The sequence below is a fragment of the Lithobates pipiens genome, unplaced genomic scaffold, assembly GCF_037356315.1.
Source record: "Lithobates pipiens isolate NorthernLeopardFrog02 unplaced genomic scaffold, aLitPip1_a1.2 Scaffold_19, whole genome shotgun sequence".
Lineage (NCBI taxonomy): Eukaryota > Metazoa > Chordata > Amphibia > Anura > Ranidae > Lithobates > Lithobates pipiens.
The window spans coordinates 457,152,196-457,175,723 of NW_027507764.1; the positions used below are offsets into that span (position 1 = coordinate 457,152,196).

A 23,528-nucleotide genomic window follows, 5' to 3' on the forward strand; every position below is an offset into this window, starting at 1 on the left:
GGACAACGGAGTCCCATAAAAAAGAAAAAAAGGGAAGAATCAACCACGGCTTTTGATACAAAGTAAAAAATTGGCTTTATTGAAACGTAGGGGGAGGGGCCAATATAACAAGTGTATACAAAAAGGGAATATAGTAAATCCTATTTAACACTATATATCTCACTAAATATAACTATCCATAAAAATATGCTGCAGCATTATAAGAATAAAAATGTTAATATTAGGACACTTACCTGTCCTGGAATCCAGTGGTGTCATCACCCCAGCCGATTCTTCAATCAGCCCCCAGGTGCTTCCGCTGCCATTTCTTGTAAGAGAAACCGTCAGTGAAGCCTTGAGGCTTCACAGCTGGCTCCCTACTGCGCATGCGCAAAGCTTGCTGTGCTTTGTGAATAGCCCAGTTTCGGGGAATGGAGGAGGGGGGCCAAACTTACAGGTGACTTTGCCGCAGCGAAATCATCTGGAAGTGGCAGCAGGTATCTGTCAAAACCAGGTACCCACTCCCCCCCTTCCCCCCTGAAAGGTGCCAAATGTGGCAGCAGAGTAGGGGAGGAAGCAAACAAGCAGAGCTTCCCCTTTTGGGTGTAGCGACACTTTAAATATCCAGTAATGAATAAAGAGCTGCAATCATTTGTGTCTTTTTATCTGCCTGAAATTCAGCCTTAAATTGCAACAATGTGTTGCAAAGCAGCACACCTGAAAAGTAAAATGGTACGTAGAGAATGGAATTGAGCTACTAAAATGCATTAGCATTACAAGTGTTGAAAAATCCCACATGCCTGTTTTTTCCTCTATTGGTGCATATTTTCTGTTTATTTGAATGATGTCCTTCAGAGTTAGCACTCTTGTTTTCCATTGCATCTTAAGTGCAAACAGCAATTAAGAGTAACAAATCAAAAATGACTTATGAGCACCAAAATCAAGCTGATAAAGGATGGCTTTGACAGGTTAAAGAGTAACTAAAGTCATGAAGTTAAAAATTGGTAGGAGTTTTTTTTTTTTTTTTTTGGCAGAGGTGAAATGCAAAATCTCTTTTGCAAAAAAAAAAAATTCCCAGATCCCTAGCAATTTTTTATTTTGTGTACACTGCCTATGGCACATGTGCAGTGCGGTACACGCTCTCATCACATTCATGCAATCTGTAAGATGCTGTTAATGGAATCAAGGTGGTGGGACAATGTAAATACAACATGCATGAGTAGGAGGTAAATCACCCTATAGCAGACTCAGAAGACAACCAGCAGAACATCAGCAGCTGTAGGTGAAGGAACGAAGGGGAGCATGGACGTCACATCGCTGGAGGAAGTCACTCCAAAGGGTAGGTGTGCTTGTACCATACAAGTATGCTAAGCCTTATGGCAAGAGTCCACCCACCCTACAGACAGTAAACTTCCACTTTCGTAAAAAAAAAAAAAAAATTACTATTAAATATATATGTTCATGAATATCATACACTGTCCATAATTCATTGTTTTTTTTATTTCTGACAGATTTTTCTTCATGGGAACAATCTGAACAGTCTGCACCAGCTAATCCACCCAGAATGTTTGCCATCTGAATTTGGCGGAACCCTTCCACCTTATGACATGGGCACCTGGGCTAGGACATTGCTTGGTTCTGATTACAATGATGACAATGAGTACACTCACACATCGTACAACGCTATGCACGTGAAGTATGCACCTACCAATATACAAACAGAGTGTTCTCCAAAATACATGAAAAGGTAATCATTTCTTATCTAGCTATTGAGTAACCACTCTGCTAAAACTGACTCTTAAGCTGGTCAAATGTTTGTACAAAAAAATCTCATCAGTAATTTCGATAATGCCATCAGAGACGTGATGAATGGTGTTCAAAATACTCCTAAATTCTGTTGGCTTTTATCATTTAAATTTTGAAATCAAGAAGATGGACTACCGGCGCAAAAGGAGCTGCCAATCTGTGTTTTTTTGTTTGCTGCAACCTAATATAAAAGTGTCACTCTGTGAACCAATCTAATTAAAGTATATATGAAACGTGGGTTGCGCTAACTTACATAGTTAGTAAGGTTGAATAAAGACACCAGTCCATCCAGTTCAACCTGAGTGAGTGTCTACAATTGTCCCTATCCCTGTACATTACACACTTGCATCAGTCCCTACCCTCAAGGAGCCCACAATCCAAGGTCCCCATCCATATACTAGGGCCAATTTTGGATAGAAGCCAATTAAGCTACCTGTATGTCTTTGGATTGTGTGAGGAAACCAGAGTATCTGGAGGAAACCCACGCAGCCACAGGGAGAACATGCAAACTCCAGGCAGGTAGTATCATGGTTGGGATTCAAACCAGCGACCCTTCTTACTGCTAGGTGAGAGTGCTAACCACTACACCACTGTGCCGCCCAACTTAACTATTTTTTATTAAACAAAAGTGCCGTACTTGAATGAAAACCTCCTTAGCTATGGAAAATTACTCCTCTATCACAATAGTGAATATTGCAAAAGTGCTATATAATATTGGGTATCAACGATAATCAAAATGTTCAAAAAATGTTGATAACACTGCAGAGCTATCCACCTAGACTATTAAAGTGCCTTACAGTGCCTGTAAATATGAAACCAATCTCAATATACTATGAATGTCCCAAGTGAGTGATCACCTGGGGACACCCTTGCAGTAATATCAAATAATTAAAGTGCCTTATAGTGCCTTAAACCACATACAACCAAGGAGGCTTGGTTAACAGTACAGGAAGTGCTCAATGTAAGGGTGGAAATCCACTCCACTGTGGACTCAGAAAACAATACTTAAGATGGTGCTGCCTAAACCCTGGAAACAAGATTTTTAGGGTTTCTTTAAACAGTAAGTAATATGCGATTTGGGCTGGATTACAGTGGCTATAGTCTGATAATGACTTATTATAATGGACTAAATGAAAAGCAGCATCAGAGTGGGAGAGTTTACTTCCTCTTTAACCACTTGAGACCCGCGCTATAGCCAAATGACGGCTACAGCGCGGATCTCCTTTTCCAGGACGACGTCAATAGACGTAGTCCCGTGCACGAGCGGCCTGCGCGCCCCCTGAGGGGCGCGCGCGCGCTCTGTGATCGACGAGTCTACGAGACTCGCCTGATCACCGATCCGTGCAAGGGGTCGATCCCGACCCCTTATCACGTGATCAGCTGTCAGCCAATGACAGCTGATCATGTGATATAATGGAGCCGGTAATCGGCTATTATTCCTCCTCGCGTTGACAGCGCGAGGAGAAAAAAAAAAGCCGATCACCGGCGGCCGTGATCGGGACATCGGTCCCGATCACGGCCAGCCCTGCCAGTGCCCACCTGCCCCCTGCCAGTGCCCACCTGCCCCCTCATAACTACACATAATAAAAAATTAGTGCCACCCAGCAGTGCCCATAGTGCCACCCAGCAGTGCCCACAGTGCCACCCAGCAGTGCCCACAATCTGCCTCAACAAAGGTGCTGCACCCCAGTGCCACATATCCGTGCCCATCAGTGTCATCTACCAGTGCCCATCAGTGCCCAGCAGTGCTGCCCATCAGTGCCACCTATCAGAGCCACCTATCAGTGCCACCTATCAGTGCCCATCAGTCCCATCCATCAGTGGTACCTATCAGTGCCCATCCGTGCCACCCATCTGTGCCACCCATCCGTGCCATCTTATCTGTGCCCATCTTTGCCCATCAGTGCCGCCTTATCTGTGCCCATCGGTGCAGCCTTATCTGTGCCTATTAGTGCCGCCCTAACTATGCCTATCAGTGCCCACCAATGCAGCCTATCAGTGCCCACCAATGCAGCCCATCAGTGCCCACCAGTGCAGCCTATCAGTGCCGCCTCATCAGCGCACTTCAATGAAGGAGAAAAATGACCTGTTTGCAAAATTTTATAACAAACTATTAAACATGATTTTTTTTTTTTGCATCTTTTTTTGTTTGTTTAGCAAAAAATAAAACTCCCAGCTGTGATTAAATACCACCAAAAGAAAGCTCTATTTGTGGGAAAAAAATGATAAAAATTTCATTTGGGTACAGTGTTGTATGCCCGTGCAATTGTCATTCAAAGTGCATCAGCGCTGAAAGCTGAAAATTGGTCTGGGACTGAGGGGGGTTTAAGTGCCCAGTAAGCAAGTGGTTAAGGATCTCATCAACAGCCTCTCCAAACAGGAAATGGAAACCTCTCATGCTATTTAACTCACAAAGATATACACAATCTTACATGTGCTGTGCACATTTCTTATAGGAGTGATCACTCACTTGGGACATTTATATTATATTGTAATTGGTTTCCTATTGTATATTTTTTAAGGCACTATAAGGCACTTTAATTTTTATTTTATTTGATATTACTGCAAGGGTGTCCCCAGGTGATCACTCACTTGGGACATTCATAGTATATTGAGATTGGTTTCATATTTACAGGCACTGTAAGGCACTTTAATTACCTGACATCACTGCAGGGGTGACCAGCCTGGGTAAAAGGCTAGGTGGATAGCTCTGCAGTGGTATCAACATTTTTTGAACATTTTGATTATCGTTGATCTCCAATATTATATAGCACCTTTGCAATATTCACTATTGTGATAGAGGAGTAATTTTCCGTAGCTAAGGAGGTTTTCATTCAAGCACAGCACTTTTGTATAATAAAAAATAGTTAAGTTAGCGCAACCCACGTTTCATATATAATTTTGAAATCAATGGAACTTACAGAATGAAAACCATATTTGCTGTTCTAATTTCATTTGCTTGGGAAAAAATTTCCGTCTTGCTCTTTCTGCTTTTTTCATCACTATTGTTAAAAATTATCGTCAATTTGACCACAATAACTATTAAAAAAATCAAAAAAACTTTCTAAAAACAAACATTTTCTAATTAAATTCTACTGGTGAATGGCCAGCTCAATTCTCCAAAGCTGTTTACATAATTATATTATTGTTTTTGCCAATGGTTTTGAAATTACAGTATTTGTCATGTGTTATACTTAATGAGGAACTACAGTAGTTTTAAAAAATAAAAATAAAAGTATGTAGCTACAAATACTGTAGCTGCCGAGTTTTAATAAACAAACACTCACTAGTCGAGGGATCCAGCTCTGTCCTCACCCTGGCTGGCTCTTCGCAAATTCTTTGGGTTCCTGACGCTACCATCTTGAATGTGGGAAGCCAGCTGTGACTTCCTGTGTCCTCAGTCAGCTCCCCACTGCTCATGTGCATGTTGCACAATGCTTTGTGAATGGACCAGCAGCCTCCTGGGACCTGTGACGTGCCCCATAAGTTTGCAGGCAGGTGTGTGTGTGTGAGGGGTTGATGATGAACTTCCACTGAGATCCCCTAGGTGATCAGAGCGGAAGTAGGAGCAGCCACCTGTCAAAAAGTTTGCAAAATTGGAAGATAAGGGGGAGGAGGAAAGGTGGAATTTCCCTTTTTAGGTGAAGTTCCGCTTCAATTTAGGTTCAAGTTATCATTACTTTTTATGTAACCACACTAAATACCATTAAATGAGTAAAAACATTGTAGAGTGTAACATAAACATGCTTTATGTTTGTAGCACCCTCTAGTGTGCTTTGTTTGTTAGGAAAATTTAGCTAGTTCAGGGTTAAGCCTGAGCTGTGAATCTGGGTCAGGATTCAGTGACTCTGGGCTGAATGACTAATCCTAGCAGGCTCTCTGATGCATCCCCTTGTTTTTTGGGACATTGGAGAATGTTCTAGACATAGTGGGTTGAGGCTAAGCGGAGTTGCTTGGAATATGTATGAGGGCCTCAGCCAATCCTCAGTAAAGGGCTGGCAGGTGCCAAGCTACTTCATAAATAGGCATGAGTCATTCCAGCAGGGGGCATAGAGAGTGGAAGATGGAGATGGAGTGCTGAGGAGGCTGTCAGTGGCCCTTGAGGGTGTTGTGTGGGGGGGGGGGGGGGGGAGAGTGACCTTGGTCCAGGGCTCAGGTACTGGAAGGATCCTGCCAAAAATACATGGAGGAAGCTCTTCCTGGAGGCATGGGAGCAAGGAGAGCAGGGGCAGGTAAGCACTACTTGAGAGTCAGCCATATGGGCTGGTGAGTGTCAGTCTGGAGGACTGTGATGAGAGGTTAGCCTGGAGGGCTAGTGAAAGGGGCAGCTGCAGCCAGGTGGGTTGGCAGTGCCTGGAGAGGTGGTCCTGGGATCAGTAGCCACAAGAGGATGAGTACAAGCTGGACACTGTAATACTTTGCTAAACAACCAAGGGGCCTCAGTTTCCTGCCTGTAATGGGCCATTGGCTTTAATCTGATTGAGTGACTGTCAGATCTTCACAGTGTTCCAGCTAGGTTCTGCAAGCAAGTGTGTGCTGGAGGAAGTAGTGGAGCTGTATATAGAGATTGTATATAGGAAGAGTTTTGCCTGAAGTTGTTGAAGTCAAGTAGGCATCCCATAACCTTCCATCCCTATCCAAGTTATTACCCTCAATAAATAACAAAAACAAAGTCACGGGCTGTTCTTTGACTCTGGAGTGCTTGTAAAAATGTTGTGTGCCTGGCTGTGCAGGGTGGGGAATCCCAGTTTAACTGTCGCTCATTAGGGGTTGCACTACATGTTGTTGTTTTTTGTGCATATACTTTGTAAGACAAAAATCTGGGGTTAGTTGATAACGGTATACAAAAAGGGTAGTTTTGGATGGAGATTAGCAAGGTTTGATCCTTCCACAAACCCTGTTCTACTACATGAGACCCCAGCAAGACAGTCTTTCTCAAACTTTTCACTGCTTTGAGAGGACAGGCTTGGATTTTCAGCCAAGCAATCATCGTCACACGCCTAGGTAAGGCTACTTTCACACTGGAAAGAGAAAGGAAGGAAAGGCGTGTGGCCTGATGCATGAATCCTTTTAAAATGTTTATTTAAAACAAAATGGAATCTACAGAAAATACTATGTAGTCATAAAAGTGGATGCATTACAATATTAATACCACTTATTTGAACAGTATTGAATATTAAAATGATATATAGGGGATAAAAGATGAATGCGTTTTGAGGATTTTCCTCTTTCTCAGAGCCTTAGGGTACCAGGTCTGGTCTGCATGTTAGAATGTAGAGGACTGGATGAGTGGTATATCATTGGGTGAGTAGTCAACCCTTACTGGTGGATTATCTTTCGCTGCAGGGATGTTCCTTCTACATCACAACGCTCTACATTAAACAAACACCGAATAGATATAGATAGAATTGCAGACTCTATTCCAAATATTAAAAGGCATATAATATAAAATAATATATATATATATATATATATATATATATATGTACAGTGGCTGTCTATATCATGTAATTGTTTACATTGGAGTAAAATAAGAAATTGCATTGAAGCACGAGCCCCGTCTTTTTATATATATATATATATATATATATATATATATGATGGCTCTTAAAAGGTATGTACAGTGCCTTGTGAAAGTATTCGGTCCCCTTGAACTTTTCAACCTTTTGCCACATTTCATGCTTCAAACATAAAGATATAAAATTTAAATTTTTTGTGAAGAATCACCAACAAGTGGGACACAATTGTGAAGTGGAACGAAATCTATTGGATATTTTAAACTTTTTTAGCAAATAAAAAACTGAAAAGTGGTGCGTGCAAAATTATTCGGCCCCTTTACTTTCAGTGCAGCAAACACACTCCAGAAGTTCAGTGAGGATCTCTGAATGATCCAATGTTGTCCTAAATGACTGATGGTGATAAATAGAATCCACCTGTGTGTAATCAAGTCTCTGTATAAATGCACCTGCTCTGTGATAGTCTCAGGGTTCTGTTGAAAGCGCAGAGAGCATCATGAAGACTAAAGAACACACCAGGCAGGTCCGTAATACTGTTGTGGAGAAGTTTAAAGCCGGATTTGGATACAAAAAGATTTCCCAAGCTTTAAACATCCCAAGGAGCACTGTGCAAGCGATCATTTTGAAATGGAAGGAGTATCAGACCACTGCAAATCTACCAAGACCTGGCCGTCCCTCTAAACTTTCAGCTCAGACAAGGAGAAGACTGATCAGAGATGCAGCCAAGAGGCCCATGATCACTCTGGATGAACTGCAGAGAGCTACAGCTGAGGTGGGAGAGTCTGTCCATAGGACAACAATCAGTCGTACACTGCACAAATCTGGCCTTTATGGAAGAGTGGCAAGAAGAAAGCAATTTCTCAAAGATATCCATAAAAAGTCTCGTCTAAAGTTTGCCACAAGCCACCTGGGAGACACACCAAACATGTGGAAGAAGGTGCTCTGGTCAGATGAAACCAAAATTAAACTTTTTGCCCACAATGCAAAACGATATGTTTGGCGTAAAAGCAACACAGCTCATCACCCTCAACACACCATCCCCACTGTCAAACATGGTGGTGGCAGCATCATGGTTTGGGCCTGCTTTTCTTCAGCAGGGACAGGGAAGATGGTTAAAATTGAGGGGAAGATGGATGCAGCCAAATACAGGACCATTCTGGATGAAAACCTGTTGGAGTCTGCAAAAGACCTAAAACTGGGATGGAGATTTATCTTCCAACAAGACAATGATCCCAAACATACAGCAAAATCTACAAAGGAATGGTTCACAAATAAATGTATCCAGGTGTTAGAATGGCCAAGTCAAAGTCCAGACCTGAATCCAATCGAGAATCTGTGGAAAGAGCTGAAAACTGCTGTTCACAAACGCTCTCCATCCAACCTCACTGAGCTCGAGCTGTTTTGCAAGAAAGAATGGACAAGAATTTCAGTCTCTCGATGTGCAAAACTGATAGAGACATACCCCAAGTGACTTGCAGCTGTAATCGCAGCAAAAGGTGGCTCTACAAAGTATTTAACGCAAGGGGGCTGAATAATTTTGCACGCCCCACTTTTCATTTTTTTATTAGTTAAAAAAGTTTCAAAAATCCAATAGATTTCGTTCCACTTCACAATTGTGTCCCACTTGTTGGTGATTCTTCACAAAAAATAAAAATGTTATATCTTTATGTTTGAAGCCTGAAATGTGGCAAAAGGTTGAAAAGTTCAAGGGGGCCGAATACTAAAGGGGGCCGAATACTAAAGGGGGCCGAATACTTTCGCAAGGCACTGTATATATAAGAAAAATGATTATTGTTAATCAATCACATACATTATTGCGAACATGTACCACTATAGCATTATGTTTGCAATAATGTATGTGATCAATTAACAATAATAATTTTTCTTGGACTTCCCCCAGTCCGTCAAGGCAGCGGGGTATTCATGCATGATTGATTATACATTGACACCTCCACAAAAATACTACCATTTCCATTAACGCCCTCTGCACAAACGCAGGAGAGAATTTTTTCTGTTTTACTTTCACAGTGGGGTGGGGGGGCGTTAATTTTAGTTTTTAGTTTAGCGGGCGCTAGCAGCTGAATAAGGGGTTAAAAACGGCAATGCTGAATCACTTTGCAGGCGCTTCGGCAGTGCTGCCCATTGATCTCAATGAATGGCAGGCGGTGGAGGAGCAGTGTATACACAGCTCCCGCACCGCCCCAAAGATGTTGCTTGTAAGACTTTTTTTCCTGTCTTGCAAGCGCAACTCCCCAATGTGAAAGAACTAAGGCTTTTCACACTGGGGTGGCTTGAGAGGTGCTATTTTTAGCTCTAAATGCCTGAAAAGGGACCCAGTGTGAAAGAGGTCTTAAAGAGGAAGTAAACCCTGATGAGTTCACTTCCTCTTTCATTCCCTGCAAAGGTAAAGCATAATGGACTACTATGCATTGCATAGTAGTCCATTATGTGTCACTTACCTGACACAGGAGCCAGCGAAGTCACCGCTGTCCCCTGTAGTCCGGCGTATCCATCTTCTCATGGGTCTCGCTGCTCCGCCGCTGTCATTCAGCGAAGCCGCAATGACGTCACTGCCGCACATGCGCACGGGAGCCGCCACTCACGGCATATCGCCATTGACCGCGGCGTGCTCAGTGCGCCTGCACGCCGCTGTCTACGGCGCATGCGCCGTAGACAGCAGTGCCTGTCTTTTGGCAAATATCTCCTAAACCGTGTAGGTTTAGGAGATATTTCTTGGACCTACAGGTAAGCCTTAATCTAGGCTTACCTGTAGGTCAAAGTTGGTTGTAAGGGTTTACAACCACTTTAATGATCTAGTTAATCAGAAGGCTTGGGGGGCATGGTGATGTATGTTGGGAGACTTTTTAAAGACTTCAGATGCTTCTGTTATCTTTCCTTGTGGGATTCTGCCCTGTGCGGATGTCACTGTGAACAATCTGTCTTCCCTGGCCTTTGGACCTAGGGGTTGGAAAGAAGCAATGATCCTCCTCCTGGGAGGTATTTCTGAAGATGTTGGCTGCTGGAGGCTAAGGGGTGCTGACCTAGAGGAAGCAAAACTGTCCCCCACAAGAGATGTGGTGAGTGACTGGTTAAGTGAAGAGTAAACACAGGAACCCTCCCAGCTGTCCTGCCTTGAAATACGAGGATTACTACACCACTAGAACCTTAATCTTCAAGGAGCCAAGTATTGTAGGTATCCATCTAGCATAGGTACAGAGAGACTTTTTCAGAGATTAAGGACATAAAAGGGTTTAGAACCCTAGTCTGGTGTTTAACTACTTGCTTACTGGGCACTTAAACCCCCCTCCTGCCTAGACCAATTTTCAGCCTTCAACTGAGTATAGCCTCAAATAGAAAATAAACATAACACACACAGATGTACCATCATCCCCATTACTGATTATCAAGGAATAGGGGTTCTAGGAATACTGGGGCAGTTGCTGAAGCTGCTCCCTTTGTATCCACACCCAAAAGCGTTTTGTTATATGGACTATTTCGGTACTTGGTAGAAAATACGCAAAAAAAAATGTATATATAAAAAAATTTACAAATGGTTTAATAAAGGCAAGAAATTGTACAGCAAAACATTCACAATACTAAAATCATATACACTACAGTTTAACAGACTACCGTGGGTTGCCCCGTGAGGTTTCTGTTGAAGAGGGGTTTAGGGAGATTTCCTCTACCGGTTTCGCGGCGAACCCCTGCTTCAGGAGGACAGTCTATAGAATGAATACAATGTTTACAAATGATCAGGTAACATCAACTGATACAGTGAAATAACAGAAAATTTACAATGAATCAAACAGTGAGGGGATCAGCTCACCCACAAACAAGGAAGAAGTAGATCACAGGACCCCCCACGGCAGATGCTGGGGATTATCAAGGACTCTTCAAATTTAAAGGAATTATAATAATTATGATATGAAAATTGTAAAACAGGTAAAATACTACTCGGTGCACACCTGAAGAGTGACATAGAAATGAAAAGAGATCCAAGATGAGCTGAGCGCATGAAGGCTGAAGAAGCAGCCCGGAGAGAGGGGTCCATAGATTATCAATCCAAGTATCCCCAAGGAATAGGGAAACTAGGAGAGAAGCCTAGCAAAAAGGCGATGTAAGAGGACAAAAAAAAAGAAAAGCCATGGGAAAGGTAAAATCACACCACAGTGAACAGAAAAGGAGGATGTGAAGGAAATAGGAGATAAGGCTGAGAACCAAGCATACCATTGGTCTACAATGCCCAGTGCAAACAAAACATGCTATTTGGTAAGGAGATCAGACAAGGCAGCTCCATAATCACCAGAGTGTGCATGAACAAATGTAGCAGTGTGCAAAGCGAGTATAACCTAGTCTACATATAATACACTCACCAAATAGAGAAGCTGGTAGGCATATATGCAAGGGCTGATATTGCAGGTGGACACCGCAGGTGTGTTGCAAATTAGCAAACAAAGCAGTCCTGATAGGTAATGTAGTATTTCATTAGCCAGGATACAAAAGTGAACCTGGACCCTTGCCACCATCTGTGGGAATACATATAAAGTAATCACCATCAGCACATAGAAAAGAGTATAGTGTAAAGCCAAATTAAGGAACCTACGGTACTAAAAGTCCTAGTCCCAGGGTAGTAAGAGAGTCGTACACTAACCTGTATCAAGGTGTCCAACAGCACAGCCCAGCATGTGGAGTCCTGGAAACTGCTCAACAGCGGTCTGAAATAGACCGCTATTTGAGCTCCCCAACCCTTCTGGCATCAGTGGCACGCCGATAAATGGCGGCATCTGACGTCACAGAGGGTCCGCTCACCTGCAGTGCGCATGGGCACAACCACGCACTGTTGCACACACACGTGCGCCAGAGATCAAAAAGATCATCGCGCACACATCGCGCAGTCGCATGAGCGTGCGCAATAGCGCATGTGCGCGTCGGAGGAGCCCATGGACCAAAGAGTCCAGGCACATCCAGCGCAAGTGGAACCCTAAAAATAGGGACCCACCAGGGCGAGCGCACATCTGCCAAATGGGAGAGCCCAACAAGTTATCCAGATACAGACCCATACTGCCACCAAGGGGGAGCGGATCTCCTGTTACTGCAACACTGTTAAAAAAATACAAAAATACAAATCTAATTTGAACAATAATGTTAAAGCCACAGTACAATCAAGATGGTAAAATAAACAACATATGGGCATAACCCCGGCTTAAGGCATCCCGACAAAGGCCTGACATTTGTTTATTTTGTTAGCTAAAAATGAATAGGATAGCCTTTTAATTAAAAAGAAAAAGGGGGAAGGGGGAAAAGGGGGGAGGTAGGGAAGGGAAAGGGGAGGGAATGGGGGGGGCAGAGTGAGGGAGGAAAACAGGAAGGTGGGGGAAAGGGAAAGTAAAGGGAGGGGGAAAAGGAAGGGGAAAACAGGAAGACCAACAAACTTACGGGAACAAGGAAAAAACAAGAAGAATCATTGAAGGAAGCCTCACAATCATTATAAAAATGGTTTGTAATTGTTAATTTCGTTAAGGCACGGAGGGAGGGTGGCGTTGAGCTGTTCAATCCACAGAGATTCCCTCTGTAGGACTGTAGGATTGCTCGGTCCCAATCACCCCCCCCTGGGATTAGGGTGTACCACCTCTAGGACACGAAAACGTACAACTGATGTATCATAACAGTGAACAAAGCCGATATGTCTCCCAATGGTGGTAAGTTTACCACGTTCAGAGTAATAGAGGTGGTCACCAATCCCTTGTTCTGAGTTCACAAATTGTTTTACCCACATAAAACGCTCTGCAGCTGCAGGTCATCAGGTATATAACTCCCCTGGTGCCACAGTCTGCAAATGCATGTGGGATAAACCTTTCCCCATTAGGTAGAATAAACAGTTTTCCCTCAAGAATCCAGGGACATCGGGGACACTCCCCACATTTGAACGTCCCACAAGGTCTGGTTCTTGATGGATTAACAGACATATAATGACTACGGGTCAATCGATCCTGTAGAGAGCAAGGCCTCCGGAAAAAAACAATTCAGGCACAGATCGTACAAGCTTATTCAAGATAAGATGTTCTGTCAACAGATGCCAATTTTTTGATAGAATATTTCTAAGTGTATTGTGATGGGCAGAATAAGTAATGCTAAATCTTACAGATTAACGGGATGGTTTGGGCCAGCTATATACCAAGGAACTCCTGGGTCGTAAAAGGGCTTTGTTAAAAGCCTTCCCCAAAGTAGTAGGGGAGTAACCTCTTAGTAAGAGTCGTTCTCGAAGAGCATTAGCCTGGGTCCTAAAATCACTTTCAAGTGTACTGTTTCTATGAAAGCATAAATATTGCGCAAAGGGTATGCTGCGCACCAGTGGTTCCGGATGAGCACTGGTGGCATATAACAATGTATTCCCGGTGGTAGGCTTTCGATTGGTGCCCAAGCTGCCATCTTCTTGTTTGATAATGGTCAGATCCAAAAATGGGATCTGGCCAGTATCAAACTTGAAGGTAAACTTTAAGTTGAAATCATTATCATCCAATTTCTGAATAAACTCCAATAGTCTATCCTTGGTCCCTGTCCATACCAAAAATAGGTCATCAATGAAGCGATACCATAGAAGCACATGTTCCAGAAAGGATGCAAATCTTTCATCAGAATGAACATCTCTCTCCCAGCCCCCTAAATAAAGGTTTGCATAGGCTGAGGCGCAGGAAGTCCCCATGGCAACGCCTTGGGTCTGCAAGTATAGTTGGTCATTAAACGTAAAGTAATTTTTGGTCAAAACTAATTTTAAAAGTGCCAAGGTGAATTCATTCAAGGGCCATGTAGTGGTGTCCTGTCCATACAGAAAGGATCCAGCCATCAGGACGCCCCGCTCCTGGGGGATACTCGAGTACAGGGCCTCAATATCAATCGCCATGAGCAGGGCATCCAGAGGGATTTGGATCCCCTCTATATGCTGTAACAGATCTGCAGTATCTCGAATGTAGGAAGGAAGGCTACGTACATGGGGCATCAAAAATGAGTCAACAAATTTGCTAGAATTGTCGGTTAAAGAACCAATCCCTGAGACTATGGGCCTACCTGGGGGTGTCTGAATGTTCTTGTGAGTTTTGGGCAAAGCATAGAATGTGGGGACCCGGGAAAATTTGGGGACCAGGAACTCAAAGGTCTCTTTGTCAATGAAGCCCAAAAAGAGAGCCTCAGTGCAAAGAGTCCTGAGTTCCTGGGCAAAAGAAGAGGTAAGAGATTGAGAAATGGGTTGATACCAGTGTCGATTATTAAGGATAGTAAGACACATAAATTGGTATTGTTTATGTGTCATTAGAACAATGTTCCCATCTTTATCTGATTGTTTGATAATAACATCAGAACGTCTTTGTAAAGATTTAAGTGCTCTGGTATGTTTAGGGTCAAGGTTAGGTGCTATGTAGCGTAGAATGACCCACAGCTCCTTCCAATGGAGTAGTGGTATCTCCTGGTGTTTGTGCCGGTGGTGCATGTGTAGATTTGGGAATTTTAGGGCCTTTTTCATTTTTGCGGGAGTTGGTTGGTGAACTGCCCCCTCCATATCGGAGTCTTTTTCGTGTGGAATTAGTTGCTGGTGTAGTCGTGGAGCGTAGATTACCCTGGAGGGAAAACATAGATGACAGAGAGAAATCGTATTCAGCCTCCATGGTAGGATTCCTTGGGGTATTCATTCAGACCAGCGATAAGCATACCCCTCAGCGAAAGTGGATTTATCCTTACTGATTTTTTTTTTTTTTTTACAATAATCTCCTTATTCATCATCTCAAGACGATCTTTTAACTCTTTCCACTTTGCAGTAAACACTACATTATCTGCTAAATGGGCATATTCAGAGTTTAGGCATTCAATCTCAATGTCCAATGATTTTATGTCACATGTATATTGTGAAATAAGAGCTATCATTAATTCAAGACTGCAATTTGTCAGTATATTTTCCCAATTTTTTTTTAAAACTTCAGAGGGATCTTTTATAGTAGGGAAAATGTGACCCCATAGTCCAGGGAGTATGTCACAGATCCAGCATGAGTATGTCACAGATAAAATCTGCCCCACTGGACTACGGCAGGGATATGCAAAGCGGACCTCCATCTGTTGCAAAACTACAAGTCCCATCATGCCTCTGCCTCTGGGTGTCATACTTGTGGCTGTCAGAGTCTTTCTATGCCTCATGGGAATTGTAGTTCTGCAACAGCTGGAGGTCTGCTAATTGCATATCCCTGCCGTAGTCCAATGGGGCAGATTTTATCTGTGACATACTCACACTGTCAGCGCGAGGAGAAAAAATAGCCGATTAATGGCTTTGTTCACATAACATGGTCAGCTGCCATTGGCTGACAGCTGATCATGTGATAAGGGGACGGGATTGACCCCTTACTCTGATTTGTGATCAACCGAGTCTCATAGACTTGCTGATCACAGAGTGCGCCGTGTGCTCCCTGCAGGGGGCGTGCAGGCTTCTAGGGCACGGGAGGACATCAATAGACATACTCCCGGCAAAGTAGGCCCACGCTGTAGCCGGCTATCTGAAGACGTTAAAGGAGTTGTAAAGGCAGAAGTTTTTTTTTATCTTAATGTATTCTATGCATTAACATAAAAAATCTTCTGTGTGTAGCAGCCCCCCCCCCCCCCCCCACACACACACCCCCAATTACCTACCTGAGTTCCTTTTCTCTCCAGCAATGTCCACGATCCCCTCAGCCATCCAGTACACTCCTCCTGATTGGCTGAGACAGAGCAGCAGCGCTATTGGCTCCAGTGGTTGTCAATCACAGTCAGTCAGCCAATCAGGGGAGAGGGAGTGGGGCCAAGCCGGGGCTCCGTGTCTGTATGGATACACAGCGCTCTGACTTGGGTGACAACCTGTAACAAGCTGCTGGCTGAGGGGCACTCAAAGGAGGGAGAGACTAAGAGCAGCAAAGAGGGACCCGAGAAGAGAAGGATCTGGACTGCTCTGTGCTAAACCAACTGTACAGAAGAGGTAAATATAACTTGTTTGTTTTTTTAAAGCGAGCCTTTACAATCACTTTAAGACTGTGAATATTTTGGGAATATCCCAATTTATTCCTTACCCTGATTCCTGTATTGCAATCTGGAATAGATGTGTTCCTGTTTTGAGCTAACTAAAGTGACTGTTGTCCATCCTTTTTACACCCCAAGAAAGAATCCACATCCGAGATTGAATGTGCATAAGATCTCAGTGCCTTATAAAAGTGCTTAGGACATTCACAATGGAGCTGTTGGTCTTATGGAAGCAGGGCCGGCCCTATCATGGGTCCCTCTGGGTCCATTGGGCCCAGGCGGCACTTTAAGAGAGGCGGCAAAATGCTGTCCAATGGAGCGATAACACTCTCAGCTCTATACTGCGCATGCCCAATTTTAAAGGAGCCGGCCAAGAGTCCCTAATGATATGGGGGGGGGGGCATGGGCTCTCTCTAGCAGACAAGAAAAGTGCTGGTGTATAGTATGTGTTTGTACAGTGTGTCTGTATAGCATGTATGTATGTGGTCATTATATATTTGATTTTGCTTGATGGTCTTAAGGTGTTTATTATGTACTTATTTTTTATCTGAGTAACTAGTGAGCAAATTTGGTATGGCAACACTCTAGAGTTTATTTTTTATTTTTTAATAATGGAGTGGTGGAGTGATGGGGGAGGGAGATGGACAGAGATTGAAAGAGTGAGAAGTGAGTGAAGGATGGAGGAATAGACTGGGTGACCGAGAAAAAGATAGATGAAGAGATGGAGAAAGACATGGAGGGATGGTGAGAGAGACCGAGAAATTGAGTGATGGAGCAAAGGATAGAGGGATTGGGTGATGGAGAGAGAGAGAGAGCAAGGGAATAGAGGGGTGGAGTTATGGAAAGATAGATGGAGAGACAGAATAATAGAGGGATGAAAGTGATGAAGAATAGAACGGATGGAGGGATCTAGGGCACAAGGATTGTTGGATGGACAGTATGATGGAGTAAGAGATAAAAGGATGACGTGATGGAGTTATGGAGGGAGGGATAGAGTAACAGAGGGATGAGAGCGATGGAGGGTGAAGAGGTTGGAGGGGCCTACAAAAGAGGGATGGTAGGATGGACAGTTAGATGGAATAATGGAGACAGAAGGTGAAAGAGGGATGGGGAGTGAAGGCATTGAGTGTTGGAGACAGGAGGTGACGTAGGGATGGAGACAGGGGGTGACGTAGGGATGGAGACAGGAGGTGACATAGGGATGGAGACAGGAGGTGACATAGGGATGGAGACAGGAGGTGACATAGGGATGGAGACAGGAGGTGACATAGGGATGGAGACAGGAGGTGACATAGGGATGGAGACAGGAGGTGACATAGGGATGGAGACAGGAGGTGACGTAGGGATGGAGACAGGAGGTGATGTAGGGATGGAGACAGGAGGTGACATAGGGATGGAGACAGGAGGTGAAGGCGGGATGAAGACAGAAGGTGATGGAGGGATAGAGACAGGAGGTGACGTAGGGATGGAGACAGGAGGTGATGGAGGGATAGAGACAGGAGGTGATGGAGGGATGGATACAGGAGGTGATGGAAGGATGGAGACAGGAGGTGACGGAAGGATGGAGACAGAAGGTGATGGAGGGATAGAGACAGGAGGTGATGGAGGGATGGATACAGGAGGTGATGGAAGGATGGAGACAGGAGGTGACGGAAGGATGGAGACAGAAGGTGATGGAGGGATGGAGACAGGAGGTGACGGAAGGATAGAGACAGGAGGTGATATAGATAGGAGGTGATGGACAGATGGAGTGATGGGGACAGGAGGTGAAGGAGGAATGGAGTGATGAAGACAGGAGATGATGGAGTGATGGAGACAGGAAGTGTTGGAGACAGGAGGTGAAGGTGGGATGGAGTGATGGAGACAGGAGGTGTTTGGAGACAGGAGGTGATGGTAAGTATGGAGCTCCTGATGTTAAGGGGGGATTCCTGATGTGAAGTGAGGGTGCTGTTGCATGTAAATCGGACTTCTTGATCAATTTAAGTTTCATTTTAATTATCATGATATAAAATAATATATGTGGGGGCCTTTTGGTGGGCGTGTTTTTTTTTTCTTGGGGGGGGCAGCATTTCATTCTTGGACCCAGGCAGCACAATATCTTGGGCCAGCCCTGTATGGAAGTCAAATCTTTTTGAAGATTTGTACCAGTAGCACTCCACTAGCAGACAAATGATAGGTAATTCCTATTCCTGAGACTGGGACAGAAAATAGGCCCAGGCATTTTAGACTTAGCAACCAAGTTTCTAGGTACCTGGGGAGGGGGGGGGGGAGTGCAGGTGTTCACGGGGGGCATTTGGTGATGGGATATTTATAGAGTTGGTCCTCCGCACTGTAATGTAAAGGAGCACTGTAATATAAAGGGGACTGTAGTGCCCCTAGCGACCACAGCCCCCCATCAAAGTGTCCCTTGCTGTCATGCCCCCCCACCTTTTCTGTCTAATCACAGTATCCCCTTTTACTCTCTGCCTCCCCTGCAAAGTCCTACCTTCCACAGGGCAGAGGCAGGATTCAGCCTGTGTGTCCTCTCCAAGGTCTCCAGCTCCGCTGATAATATCATTCTATCATCAGAGCAGGGGGTGGGAGGAGCTGCAGATCTGGGCCATATTAACAAGTGGGTGATTACCTGCTTGTTAATATGAAAAGATTCCTGCTCTGAGCAAATCTCCAGCTGGGGGACACAGGCATGGCCACATAGAGGCAAGTGAGTGGTGACTGCGGTCTGTGTTGGCACTGTCCAGACCACGGTAGCCACATACCTCCCATTGTGCAGCCCAGACATGTGGCCCGATGTGCCCCGTGGCCAGTGCAGTGGGACAGCTGGTCCTAGGAGTGATAGTCTGCAAGCAAATGTATGTTTTGGAGGTTGAAGAGAAAAGATCGTACATACTAGAATGTATATAGTTAAGTTCCCACTAAGTTTCTTCAATCAAGTGGGCATCCCATATGTACCCTATCTCCATCCAAGTTCTATTCCCTTAATAAAACAAAAAAAAGCAAAGTGCAAGGATTGCTTCTTGACTTATTGTGTGGAAATTCATGTGCCTGGCTGTGCAGGTTGGGAGACGAACCACATTCACCAGTGACCAGTGCTACACAGATATCTCCCAAAGATGACATTTTTTCTCAATGTCTATGCAGACTTCATAAACCAGCTACATGAACGGGGAGAATTCTGTGATCCCATGTACAGAGAATACTGTTGCTATGAATGCATGTGGTGAAGCAAAATTTACAATTTTGTCTGTTTTTGAAACTCATAGCTGGCTACAGATTAACATGGAAAGGCAATTTGATAAAAACAAGACGTCTTGAAGAGTAATAGGTCTTTTTTGTTTGAAATAAAAGTCAGCCGCTACAATTAGTATGGTACTAACTAGTGTCTGAAGGTCCAGCGCTGTCTTCCCACAGTGACTTCTCTTACTGCTGCGGTGCTGCTATTTTGGATGCCCCACTGAGCATGTGCAAAATTGTGGGGTTGCTGTGGGACTGGTTGTGCAATCTCCTGGGATGTGTGATGTGTCCCTGGAGTTGTGGGCATGGGTAGGGGGGGCGTGTCTAAGTGCATGTTATCTCACCTAGAATTAAGTAAGTGGAAGCGGGTGTGTATTAAAAAATGTACCCACTCCATGTGAAAAAAAAAATGTCAAAAGTGTTAGGGCATGGGTTAGGGAGTTGAGTGTCACTTTCACCTTTCAGTGAAGGTCCAATTTAGGTTCTGCTTTTTTTAAATGTTTGATCTGCACTGCAGGTAGATATAAAAAGAACAATGACAGAAGTGCCTGCAATCAGTGCCTGGACAAGATCATCTAGAGCCCAGGGCGAACATGGCAAATTGCACACCTCTACCCCCCCCCCCCCCCCTCTAATGCCGCATACATACACAACCAAAAATTCGGCCAGCAAAAGACCGATGAGAGCTTTTGGACGGAAAATGCGACTGTGTGCATGCTCCATCTGACTTTTGCTGGCCGAATTTCCACCAGCAAAAGATTGAGAGCAGGTTCTCAATATTTTTATCAGAAATTCCGATCGTCTGTAGCAATTCTGACACGCAAAATTCCTGCGCATGCTCGGAAACAATTTGACGTATGCTCAGAAGCATTGAACTTCATTTTCTCGGCTCATCATAGTGTTGTATGACACCACGTTCTTGACTGTCGAAAGTTCCGAGAATTTTTCTGTGATCGTGTGTATGCAAGAGCCAAGCTTGAGCGGAATTCTGTCGGAAAAACCATCCAAGATTTTTCTGACGGCTAATCTGCTTGTGTGTACGCAGCATAAGATGTATGAGCAAATGCCCCCCCCCCCAAAAAAAAATTGAGGACTAGTCTGCATGCTTACCGTCTAAGCAGACATTCCCCCCTACCAGTACAAATCCGCCCCCCTGCTGAACGCACAAATCTTTGCCTCACCTCACATCCTCTCTCTCTCTCTCAGTATGCCCCCAGCACAAATACCCCACCACCTGCCCAAACCCCCCCTCCTACCACAAATCTTCTACCCCTCAAATTTCCCCTTCGAGCACAAATCCTCTCCCCCTAACTCCAGATTCCCCCCTCCCAGCACAAATTCCACACCCCCACCCTAGCACAAAATCCCCCCCAATTACCATTCTAAGCACACCTGTCCTAATCTCCCCTCCTAGAACAATTTTTACCCCCTACCACCCCCTCCCCCCCAATTCCCTCTCCAAACATAAATGCCCTCCCACAATCTCCTTGGGGTGCCCCCCCCCCCACCTCACATGATACCACGTTGCCCAGGGCAGCTGTCCCTCCTGCCCACCCCTTGTCCTTTCCCTGCCTGCAATACAAGACTAGCTGTGCACATTTACCAGTCCTTTGCACATATGGATTTCATCTGGTTTTGTGAAATTCCGCTTCAACAAAAGTGGTGTGATACACACTCAGTGTATTGGTTGGAATTTAATTATATTTTTTTTTACACCAATTTCTAAAAGATAGATTGCTATTAGGTTAGCTGGAGAGTCTGGGAAAGCTGCAATGGGGCAAAGCAGATGAGAATATCAGATTTAGAACCCGCTATCCTGCACAATATATCTATAGTTCAGGCTCTCCTCTGCAGTCTAGAAGAAATAATATAAGTTATTGCCGTGTGATAACATCTTATTTTCAAGGATATTGTGCTGAATTTATCAATAAAAATGGCATTTGGTTCTAGATATAAATGGTATTGCTAGAATCACTGCAATGCTTTAAAATCTCAGTGTAAATAATTTCTATTGCTTGGAATTGCACTTTAGTCTGGAGCGGCCAACTGCTAAAACATTCATTCAGATAATTGTATGGCTATGGTTGTATCTTACACATCTATAGCCCATTATCTTTCAAATGACTTCAAGTTGTATTAAACCCGCAGTGTTGTATAGCCTAATACATTGAGCACAATAAAATAAACATTTTCCAGTAAACTTAAACTTAAAAACTGTTAAAATTCTTATCCCAGCACTTGCAGTTTACAGCTTTCAGTGCTGCTTGCTCCCGCTCTCTCGGGAATGCCTCCCTGAACTTTTGATCATTACAGGAAAAGAGGTAACAGTGGACAGTGCAGTCTGAAGACAGCTTTGAGAAGGGAGGGGGGAGCAGGGAAGTCCTTGCTATCCTAGGCTATGGGGTTGTGTGCACACTGTAGGGAGACACACTGCAGGGAGACACACTGTAATGTACACTGCAGGGAGACACACTGTAATGCACACTGTAGGGAGTCACACTGTCATGTACACTGTAAGGAGACACACTGTAATGCACACTGTAGGGAGACACACTGTAATGTACACTGTAGGGAGACACACTGTAATGTACACTGTAGGGAGACACACTGTAATGCACACTGTAGGGAGACACACTGTAATGTACACTGTAAGGAGACACACTGTAATGTACACTGTAGGGAGACACACTGTAATGCACACTGTAGGGAGTCACACTGTAATGTACACTGTAGGGAGACACACTGTAATGCACACTGTAGGGAGACACCCTGTAATGCACACTGTAGGGAGTCACACTGTAATGTACACTGTAGGGAGACACACTGTAATGCACACTGTAGGGAGTCACACTGTAATGTACACTGTAGGGAGACACACTGTAATGCACACTGTAGGGAGTCACACTGTAATGTACACTGTAAGGAGACACACTGTAATGTACACTGTAAGGAGACACACTGTAATGCACACTGTAGGGAGACACACTGTAATGTACACTGTAAGGAGACACACTGTAATGCACACTGTAGGGAGACACACTGTAATGTACACTGTAAGGAGACACACTGTAATGCACACTGTAGGGAGACACACTGTAATGTACACTGTAAGGAGACACACTGTAATGCACACTGTAGGGAGACACACTGTAATGTACACTGTAAGGAGACACACTGTAATGCACACTGTAGGGAGACACACTGTAATGCACACTGTAGGGAGACACACTGTAATGCACACTGTAGGGAGTCACACTGTAATGTACACTGTAGGGAGTCACACTGTAATGTACACTGTAGGGAGTCACACTGTAATGTACACTGTAAGGAGACACACTGTAATGTACACTGTAAGGAGACACACTGTAATGCACACTGTAGGGAGTCACACTGTCATGTACACTGTAAGGAGACACACTGTAATGCACACTGTAGGGAGACACACTGTAATGTACACTGTAGGGAGACACACTGTAATGTACACTGTAGGGAGACACACTGTAATTCACACTGTAGGGAGTCACACTGTAATGCACACTGTAGGGAGTCACACTGTAATGCACACTGTAGGGAGTCACACTGTAATGCACACTGTAGGGAGACACACTGTAATGCACACTGTAGGGAGTCACACTGTAATGTACACTGTAAGGAGACACACTGTAATGCACACTGTAGGGAGACACACTGTAATGCACACTGTAGGGAGACACACTGTAATGCACACTGTAGGGAGACACACTGTAATGCACACTGTAGGGAGACACACTGGGGGTTATTTACAAAAGACAAATCCACTTTGCACTGCAAGTGCACTGAAAGTGCAGTCGCTCTAAATCTAAGGGGTAGATCTGAAATGAGTGGAAGCTCTGCTGATTTTTATCATCCAATCATGTGCAAACTAAAATGCTGTTTTTTAGTTTCCTTGCACGCCCCCCTCGGATCTACGGTGACTTTATTCCCAGG

General features: G+C 44.2%; 1 protein-coding gene across 1 annotated transcript in view; it reads left to right on the forward strand.

Moving 5' to 3' along the window:
- Window positions 1-23,528, forward strand: part of CLVS1 (clavesin 1) — a 180,643-nt gene that overhangs the window by 129,747 nt on the left and 27,368 nt on the right. Inside the window, exon 5 of the mRNA XM_077492774.1 lies at window positions 1,491-1,726. Coding sequence (XP_077348900.1) covers window positions 1,491-1,726 — 236 coding nt within the window. The remainder of the gene's footprint in view (window positions 1-1,490; window positions 1,727-23,528) is intronic.